This window comes from Rhincodon typus, chromosome 11 (genome assembly GCF_021869965.1).
Source record: "Rhincodon typus isolate 14 chromosome 11, sRhiTyp1.1, whole genome shotgun sequence".
In the NCBI taxonomy this organism is placed as follows: Eukaryota; Metazoa; Chordata; class Chondrichthyes; order Orectolobiformes; family Rhincodontidae; genus Rhincodon; species Rhincodon typus.
Window position 1 is genome coordinate 15,513,332 of NC_063342.1, and position 10,422 is coordinate 15,523,753.

At 42.4% G+C, this 10,422-nt stretch overlaps 1 protein-coding gene across 1 annotated transcript in view; it reads left to right on the forward strand.

Annotated features, from left to right (window-relative positions):
- Positions 1–10,422, forward strand: part of LOC109910887 (Down syndrome cell adhesion molecule-like) — a 490,591-nt gene that overhangs the window by 433,926 nt on the left and 46,243 nt on the right. Inside the window, exon 24 of the mRNA XM_048603034.1 lies at positions 2,792–3,082. Within this exon, the coding sequence (XP_048458991.1) occupies positions 2,792–3,082 (291 nt within the window). The remainder of the gene's footprint in view (positions 1–2,791; positions 3,083–10,422) is intronic.

Genomic DNA, 10,422 nt, shown 5'->3' on the forward strand with positions numbered 1-10,422 from the left:
TTCCTTCACAGATCTGCCAGACCTGCTGAGTTTTTCCAGTAGATTATGAAATCTTGTCTCAGGTCATCGCCAACCGGGCAGGTCTGCTCTGCAATCGGTGAATCACCCAGACCAAAATTGTACCAGGCAGGACAATCTCTGAGAGCCTCATGCTCTTCAGGGATGCGATCAGCTATGTACAGGATGGGGGGATGGATTCTTGCCTCATTAACCTGGACCAGGAGAAGTCCTTTGACAGGGTATCACACAAGTACATGTGGGATGTGCTGTCCAAAATGGGCTTTGGGGAGGGAATTTGCAAATGGATCTGACTGCTCTACACCAACATCGTTAGTGCGGTCTCTATCAACAGGTGGGAATCAGAAAGCTTCGCAATTAGATCTGGAGTAGGGCAAGGCTGCCCACTCCCTCCTGCCTTGTTTGTGTGTTGTGTAGAGCCTTTAGGAGCAATGCAAGCCTGAGAGGGGTGACTATTCCAGGCAGTGGAGGCTGCAGGTCAAAACTCCCTGTAATAGATGACATCGCATTTTTCTGCTCAAATCCACTAGCAGTGTGAATCTGTAACCAGTTTGAACTAGCCCCGGGAGCCAAAATAAATCAAGGCAAGAGTGAGGCCATGTTCTTCGGGAACTGGGCCATCCGATTCTTTATCTCCTTCACCATCAGGATAGAATGCCTGAAGGTGCTGGGAAAATGGTTCAGAGGGGCTGGGATGTGTGCAAAAACTTGGAAGGAATGCATTGCCAAGGTGAAGCAGAAACTGGGCTTTTGGGAGCACTGATCCCTCGCCATTGTGGGTAAAAATGTGGTCATCAGGTTGAGGCACCCTGTCTGTTGTTGTACGTGGTGCAGGTCTGGCCCATTCACTGAAACTACACCATTGCAGTACCCTGAGCCAATTGCCACTTCATCTGGAGGTCTAAGATGGACTGTGTCTGCAGGGACACCATGTACGAAGCTCTGGATAAGCGGGGTAAGCATGTACCCAATGTCACCCTCATCCTGATGGCCACCTTTGTGTGCAGCTGCATCAACATGTACATAGACCCTCGGTGTGCAAACACCAAGTGTCGCCATGGACTGAGGTTCTAACTGCCTATGGTATAGTGAAGTATGAGACTTGCCTCATTATCCCGAAACATTCCAAGTAGTTGGACTATTCCATATCACCTGTTCTTCATGGAGAAGTTTACAAAGAAAAGCTCCTTTGACCACAAGTCCATCAGGAAGTGGTCAGCACACAGCATCCTGGAGACCCTGCGGGAAAAGGAGAGGGTGGATCCTTTCAGGTTATTCCTTGAGCAGACTGTCCAAGTCATTTGGCAGAATGCCTCATCACAGAACTTTCCAGCAAGCACCAAGACTTCATCTGGCTGGTGATGAGAAGGGCACTACCTGTGGGATCCTTCATGTACGCCCAGACACTCTATGCGACAATATGCTGCCTTCGAAGCTGCTGCTGCGGGGTAGAGACTGTCACACATCTCCTTCTGGAATGTGCCTTTGCAAAGTAAGCCTGGAGAACAATGCAGTGGTTTATGTTGAGGTTCGTTCCGAGCAGCAGTCTGTCCCCTGGGTCATACACAGAGTCGAACATCAACTATCAACTTAGTGAAAGGCTCTCTTTGGTCTGTCCGAAACTTGTTGGCCTTCCAGGAGTTGACCTCAACCGAGTATTGCAAACTAGCTCATTCCAAGGTCCTGCACTACATGCTGAGGGATGCACTAAAGCCTGGAGCAGCTACTGCCAAGGTGCAGTGGGGAAGGGTCACCGTCTAAGGTCTTTCTGCTGAAGTTAAATGGGTGTCCGTTCAGTTATTGACAATGCCCCCCCACCACACCACCCTGTGCCTCAAATAGATATAAACATAGTCTTGTACAAGTAAGAAATGCCATTGCTGGATAGAGTCAAACTCCAATGTTTATTTGTTTCTTCATGCACTACTGTGCAGAACCAAACTGCGTTTGTGACTATGTATATAAAAATATTTTTATGAATAAAGTATATTTTTGAAATAAAGAAAAGTATCAGTGAAATAAACCCACTCATGTTTACCCAATCTGAGAGTAAATGTTACTTCAGTCTTACAGCAATGTGATTGATTCTTAAATGCCTTCCAAAGTAGCTTGTAAAACTACTCTATTTCTATAGGAATAAACACCAGCCATGCCAGAAATCCCAAGAATAAATCCCATGAAATGTCTCAAGCGATAATCTCCAGAACTCAAAGAGAAAGCTGTAGTGAGGGATTCTGATCCACAAGCACAAGCTGATAGCTATGGTGCTCTCTTGCCAGTACACCTCATTTAACTATCCATGAGAGTTGACCTTCAAGATGTTGCCCTCAGGCTGTCGCTGAACTGAGAGTAAAAGTTGAAACGCATCAGCTACACTTTCAGCCAATTCCACAGAAATCCTTATAAGAAATGATTCTAGATCAGTGAAGCAGAAAATGAAAAACTTATAAAACCTTATTATGTTTATTTGAAAGGAAAGATTGACTCCTGTTATGATGAGTTCTTTTCCTGAATATATAGCCCTTTTGTAATATATGACAGTCCACTAACATGTACAAACTAATAATTTGCCACATTTAATGGGAGAACAGAACTCTCAGTAGAAGTAAGTTTCCATGTAAGTTACCTGCTTACGTACAAAAGATTTTTGAATTGGTTCATCAAGGGACTACAGACATGCTGTCTGAGGAAAGAAGAATTATTACAAGTAGAAAAAGTTAGGAAAACAAAAATCTATGAATATTATTCATGAGACATTTGTTTTTCCTTACAGAGCCACAGTTTGCCAAGGAACAGGACCTGTTCTCCAGTGTCAACACCACAAGGATCAGGCTGAATCTTCTTGGTTGGATTGATGGTGGCTGTCCAATCACCATGTTCACCCTTGAATATCGGCCATTTGGGACAACAGTCTGGACGACAGCACAGCGGACGACCCTGTCCAAGTCATACATCCTGTACGACTTGCAGGAGGCCACGTGGTATGAACTGCAAATGAAGGTGTGCAACAGTGCAGGATGCACAGAGAAGCAGACAGAATTTGCAACCCTCAATAACGATGGGAGTAAGTACCCCAGGAACAAGCTTAGGTCACTTCCTTCTGGAGCAAAGGAGGTCACGTGACTCATTAATGCTGGTCTGAATAAGAACCAATGCAAAGGTTGTAAAAATTCGTAAATTGCCAAGCACAGAGATGGCATTTATGAAGCAAACTGTGCTTTTCTCTCTTTTTAGGTCATTTCCCACATTGCACACACCCAATCCACAATAAAACAATAGAACAAAAACAAAGTTGCTGGAAAAGGTCAGCAGGTCTGGCAGTATCTGTGGAGGAGAAAACAGAGTTAACATTTCGGGTCCGGTGACCCTTCCTCAGAACTGATGGTGGCTGGGAAAACGTCAGTTTATATGCAGAAAATAGGGAGGTGGGTGGGGTAGGGAGTAAACAATAGGATAGAACCCAAACAGAGAGAAAGACAGTTGGACAGACAAAGGAGTTGCTAACGATCAGGCTGGGAGGGTGAATAGTTGTTAATGGGGACTGTTAGTGACTAACAACAGGGGGTGTGTAGTGGCAGTTTCTGTAATGTGTAGTTTCTGCATATAAACTGATGTTTTCCCAGCCACCATCAGTTCTGAGGAAGGGTCACCGGACCCGAAACGTTAACTGTTTTCTCCTCCACAGATGCTGCCAGACCTGCTGAGCTTTTCCAGCAAATTTGTTTTTGTTCCTGATTTACAGCATCAGCAGTTCTTTTGGTTTTTATAAAACAATAGAACAGTGATTGTTCCCTGAATAATATCATCAGTTTCAAGGCACTAATAATTTTGCCAATTGTATATAAAAGTTGTATCTATTTTAAATATAAAACACATTGAGGATCAATTCAACTTCAGAAGAGTCCCACTACTTTCACCCACCATCTAGCCCCAGATGCATTGCATTAATTTGTGAGTTGAGGTTGTTTTAGAATACACACCTATTCAACAGTTTCATTGAAAATCAGTTTATTCATCAAGTCGCAAGCAAGGACATTTGGAGAAGTTCTCAGTATTTGGATGGTAGAGAGATTCTGTACTTCAGTGAGGATTTAAAGAAACGTGTGGACATTTTGTGTGCAGATTTCCAACAGGTTTCAGCATGTCAGTACTGAACCCAGTGGCCATGGAGTCTTTTTAAACTCAATAATAACAACCCTTTGTTATGGACCAGATCAGACCCCCTCAAAATATATTAAGAAAGTAGCCTAGAGCCTAATTCTTTTCTGATTTAAAAGTAAATGTGAGGTGCTGTGTTCCAGGTGCAATTTGACTGGTCAAACAACTCGACGTTAAGCAAAACATAATTTATCCAAACACGATAGTTGAACTACAACAAAAGAAAGAGGAACTTGGAATAACAACTCTATTGGAAAACTTAACAGATTAATAGATTACTTTAGTACGGAATAGTAACAGTTCCAATATAGTAACATTCCATAAACACACTCTTGGCAAAAGGCAAATTCAGAAAACAGAATTGTCTCACATGCAACTCCAGCAGCCCAAGAGGAAAAATATCCAGTGAAAACTCAGAGAGAGAGTGTAGCAGTCGGGAGAGATTCACTGCCTTCCAACTCTACTGAGACCCCAGCAACAACTGCTGAAAAAAAGCCTAAAAATCCTGGATCTGTGAGAGCTCAACCTTACCCATTCAGGCTGCTTCTATTGTTCTAACTTTAAAAAAAAATCCAAGGCCTTACAAACTGTTTGCTTTAGTGGTTCTGGTAGACTGCTCTCCACCTCTGCCTTAAAACCTCTCTTCAAAAAAAAAGGACAAAATAACCTCTTAAAGCCACAGCATTTATGGCGTTACTACCCAAGTGCCTACCACACTGAGAGCTGGGAATTGAGGCCCCCTCATCAAGGGCGGAGAAGCAGTCAGCACTTGTTAAAAGGAGCACTTTGAGGATCCCCTGAACTGAGAGTCAGTCCTCAATGTGAGTGCTCTCAAGCATGTTACCCTTCACCACCTCAGCACAACTTCAGCTCGACGTGAGATTGAAAAGGCCACTTGACAGCTGGGACCAACAAAGACACTGTGTAGATGGCATCCCCACTGAAATACGGAAACCGGGTGGGGAAATGTCCTTGGCTATACAACCTCAGCTCCCTCACCTGGATGGATGGGAGCATGCCGGGGAAGCCCAAAATGCAAATGTGCCAACCATTTTGTGCACCTCCAACAAGCCCGGCTGGTGATCAAGTGAAAAGATTATGCGGAGACCCGCACATCCCATCCACCAGCTACAGGAAACACCTCCTGGGGCAGCATGTGCAGGTTCCATTTTGGACTGTTTACTCCGTTTACGTCCACAACACCAGTGTGAAAAGACATCATCCTTCATCCTGATGGACTCTTAAGAACTAAATAGATAGGATCTTCAACTCCATGCCGCTGCCTTTACTCCATATTCCTTGAAAGCCATCCCTAACATATATTCATCAAACTCAATTTTTCAATTTTTAAATTGACAGTGATTTTTGAGGCAAGTTATAGGTTTGAGCCCCACTTTGGACAGCAGTGGAGGGACAACACTCAGGGTAGATCTTTCCAATGGGAATGTGGCGGTGACTGTCCTCAACCCCATTGAATCTGATTTGTTTCCCTTTTGGGATTTAATAAAGGCAATTTATTATGGAAATTACCCAGAACACAATTGCCTAGTTGTAAAACTAGGGTTAAAATGGGCTGCCTCATGTGCTGTTAGGTATGAAAAAGAAATATTTATTATAATATCTAAACTGTTTTGGATTCCAGCCAGAACACTCTCTGTTTTTTTTTCCTTATTTGCAAAGAATCATTGTTGTTACCAAGAGAAGTCTTGGCAGTAGCGCTGATGTTGACACAGATTCCTCACAGCATGGGGCCAGAAATCTGTTCCTTTTGGCATTGCATGAACATTTAATTTGACTGTGTTGCCACTGTCCTGGTAGCGCAGTGGGGTTTGGTTTAGCTTGGATGGGCTGGTTTGCAAAGCGGTGTGATACCAACAGTGTGGGTTCAATCCCTATGTCAGCTGAGATTGCCTTGAAGGACTCTCCTTCTCAACCTCTCTCCTCTTGCTTGAGGTATGGTGGCCCTCAGATTAAATCACTGTCAGTCATCTCTCTCTAATGACAGAGCAGCCTTATGATCTGGTAAGACTATGGCAACTTAATTTGAGTCGTGAAGCAACCTCAAAAAGAGTAAACACACAGGGGTTTGCTAAGAATAGATGGAGATGAGCCCTATGAATGCTTGTGTAATGAACACAACCTTTTATATTACAGAACAATATCACGACATAGCTAGAAATTTCCTCTGAACTATGCTTCCTTCATCACTATTACCTTGATAAATGTGTGGTACTCCTTGCTACACTATATTTATGGCAAAGTGAGATGAGTACCGAATACTATATATTTTATCTATCGCGGGACAATGCAGTGATGGCATACTGTCTCAGTATGCAACTAGTTTATTTCCAGGAATTTCAAAATATCTCTATCGCAAAATATCAGCTTCTAATACTTTCTGTTAACATTACCCCTGCGTCAACACCGAAGCTTAACCAATCAAGCACAATGAGCATAGATCAGTTACGAGACTTACATAATTAAACACGGAATAGCTGAACACTACACCAAGAAATCTCGCTCCTCTACTTTGTAAACATTAATGAGTTGAAACAATACCTTTAGCAAGTGCCAAGCACGAGTATGCCATACTTAACTCACAAGGCAGTGAAAACATTATACAGTCACTGCATTCTTCTGGTAATTTACAGGACAGTTATAGTTATCTCATAGTTATTTCAATAGTTCACCAATGTCCTTTAGGGAAGGAAACTGCTGTCCTTACCTGGTCCAGACCCGCAGCAATGTGGTTGACTCTTAACTGCCCTCTAGGCAATTAGGAATGGGTGATAAATACTGGCCTAGCCAGCGACACCAATATCCACGAATGAATTTTTTTTAAAAATCAAAGTTTTAGGTTTCTGGACATTTTTTTGACTATTACCTACAGGGGAATGATTTCGATCCTGTCCCCTTTCACCTGCTGAGAACGAGGTGCGATTGAGGTTCACTGTTGTCAGACCAGTCCTAACTGTGTTGATACACCCTTCTCAATGATTGTTGTTTTGCTCCTGAGTTTTGAAGGGATTGTGAGTCAGCTTGCCTATACTGTAGTCCACAGCTTTCTGGTTCATTATCAATCATCTGGCCAACAACTGAATCCTGCAGAACCCCAAGAGATACAAAATTCAGTCACAAATGTCACATGTTGACATTACGAAATGCAGAGGATTCACTTCTTGCTACTGATCCCAATTTTTAATTCCCTTGGATTTCATGGGCTTGAATCTTTCCAGGCTGCAATGTGGAGCCTTGTCAAAAACTTTCTCGAAGCCATGCGGACTACATCAGACATGCTACTCCCGTCACTTGTTGCCAACTCAACCAATACAAACTTTCCCTTAACAGATCCAACTCTGGAACTCCCTTCCCAACAGCGCTGTCAGTATCCCTACAGCTTCTCCAGGGAAATCAGGGATGACAGGAAATGTTGACTGAATTGCACCCATATCCACGAATGAATGAAATAATGTTATTCATTTAGTCTGTAATAAGCCCTACTCGTTTCTTAGTTATTCCCTGACTCTTTATGTACTTATAAAATATCTTTCATTTAACCTTGATTTTACTTGCCAATATTGTTTAGTCCTTGATATCTGATAACAGCTTCCCTTTATTGCCTCGTCCTACCCTGTATGCTTCCTGACATTCAGGGAAGGGGTTCTAAATTCAGGATTCTCACACTTTTCCTTTGCATGAGTGTATTTGTTCTGAGCCCTCTCTATCTCCTCCTTGAATACCTCCCACAGCTCTGACACTGCTCTCTGTGTTCACCCAAGTGGGAAATCGAGTAGCTCATTGATACAGATCAGGTTTTGTGTTTACCCAGTCCACTTTCAGCATGGTTGAAGAAGTGTAAAAGATAAGAATGTCTGGTTCAGGTTACAATAGGGTACTGTTGTTACACTCTGTCACTATACACCGAGATACAGAACAGCATGAGTCAACCTCTATAAAGGTTCAATGCTTAGATGATTTTCAGGTGTGACTGATGCCACAGAATGTAATATCAGCCAATGACCATCATAAAGTATGAGACATATAATATCCTGTTTAAATTGCAAGGCAGTAACATACCTGGTAATTTATTGGTTAAAGGCACATCTAATAGGTGTTACATATGCAGCATTTACTAAAATGAAAATAAGAAATGCAATAAGTGTTGATCTGCAGGAACACTGTTTCTTCAAATGATCAACATTTAACAATGGAAATAAAGGATTTGAACTCAGCTTTTCAAGCCTTTTTGATGACAGAATTGCTTTAATCTGCACCCAGAACTTAAATACTGTTAATTAGCTAATGTTACTATGGCGACTAGAAACGAAACTAAACCACCTTAAATGTCAACAGCACTTACAACACTCCTTAAGGACTGAACATGAGTCTTTGTACCTCAAAATACAGTTTAATCCAGCCTGTAGACAATTAAGCCCCATTCATCTTGTTATATGAGACACCCTCACATGTATCAGAGGTTTGTCTTCATTTTCAGGAATATTTCACATTATTTAATGGTATGAAATTATGAAGTGTAATAAAAAAGAATTAAGAATACACTGCCAGTGCTTTATCGTCACAGCTATCATATATGTGATCCCTACATATGCGATCTAGAAATTCCTGGAAAGATGAATTCTCGAAGATAATTAGGATTTAAATGTCTCTTATGTGGTAATACAAAATAGGCACTAAGGAATTGGCAGCTTCTATTATGCATTGCCCAGTCTTTTATTCCATTGATTTCAATATTGTTTTGTTATCACTTATTTTGGAACAGCATCCAATGGGAATTTTTCTACTCCAATGATCTTCTGGCCATCCTTTGTTTGGGGATTGGGGGCAGATTGAGGGGGCATTTTTGACATCTGTGGAGGTCATCTGTATGATATTTCATGATGGCCTTGGGTCTTCTTCACACCAAGGGTTTATGATCTGAACAGTAATTTAAGCTAACATCAACTGGACCAATGTATAGGTCTTGAACTTTTAACAAAGGACACTTTGCAAAAGAAAACAGCTCTAGGTCCAACAGCAAGGAGCAGAGGTTCAGATGGATGCAGCTGTCGACAAGAACGTAGAATATAGAACATAGAACAGTACAGCACAGTACAGGCTCTTCAGCCCACGATGTTGTGCCGACCTATTATCCTGCTCTAAGATCAAACTACCCTGCATACCCTACATTTTACAATCATCCATGTGCCTATCTAAGAGTCGCTTAAATGTTTCTAAAGTATCTGCCTCCAGTTCCACCGCCGGCAGCACATTCCACGCATCCACCACTCTCTGTGTAAAGAACCTACCTCTAACATCTCCCCTATACCTTCCTCCAATCACCTTAAAATTATGCTCCCTCATAATAGTCATTTCTGCCCTGGGAAAAAGTCTCTGGCTATCCTCTCTATCTATGCCTCTCATCACTTTGCACAGCTCTATTAAGTCACCTCCCATCCTTCTTTGCTCCAATGAGAAAAGCCCTAGCTCCCTCAACCTTTCCTCATAAGACCTGCCCTCCATTCCAGGCAGCATCCTGGTAAATCTCCTCTGCACCCTCTCTAAAGCTTCCTCATCCTTCCCATAATGAGGCAACCAGACCTGAACATAATATTCCAAGTGTGGTCTAACCAGGGTTTTATAGAGCTGCAGCATAACCTCGCGGCTCTTAAACTCAGTTTCCCTGCCAACTTTCAGAGAGATGTCGCAGAGCCCAGTTTGTGAGGGGAATAAGATTGTTGTGTTTTGAGCCTACTCAGAGAGATTTTGGGATATCTTGCTCTTTCTCCATCTCTTATTCCCTGCAACTACTCTTGACAAAATGTCGGGCTACGAGCTCACTAAAAGTGGCAATAGGAGGCCAGCAGCTCTAACTGGCCAGGCCTTCTTCCTGGGGTCTTGATTCCAGACATGAATCCAGTAGTGGCCTTGCCACTGCCTGATAAGTGTTCGATTTGATGGATTTTCTCTGGAAAGGCAGCCCAGGTCTGCCCCTTTTGCCTTAACAAGATTCTGCCTATCAGCTCTGAGTGACAGAGCTTTAATTTTAAGGTTGTGTCCCTGTGTTGTTCTGAATACTCCCCCATTGCATGCAGTTTTTTGGTACATCAACTGGATGGTGAAATTCTGAATGAGTGGAATAATTACTGACCAGACTTACTCTTTTGTTTGAAAAAGGTATCCTACCTTGTATCAGAGATAATAGGAACTGCCGATGCTGGAGAATCTGAGATAACAAGGTGTAGAGCT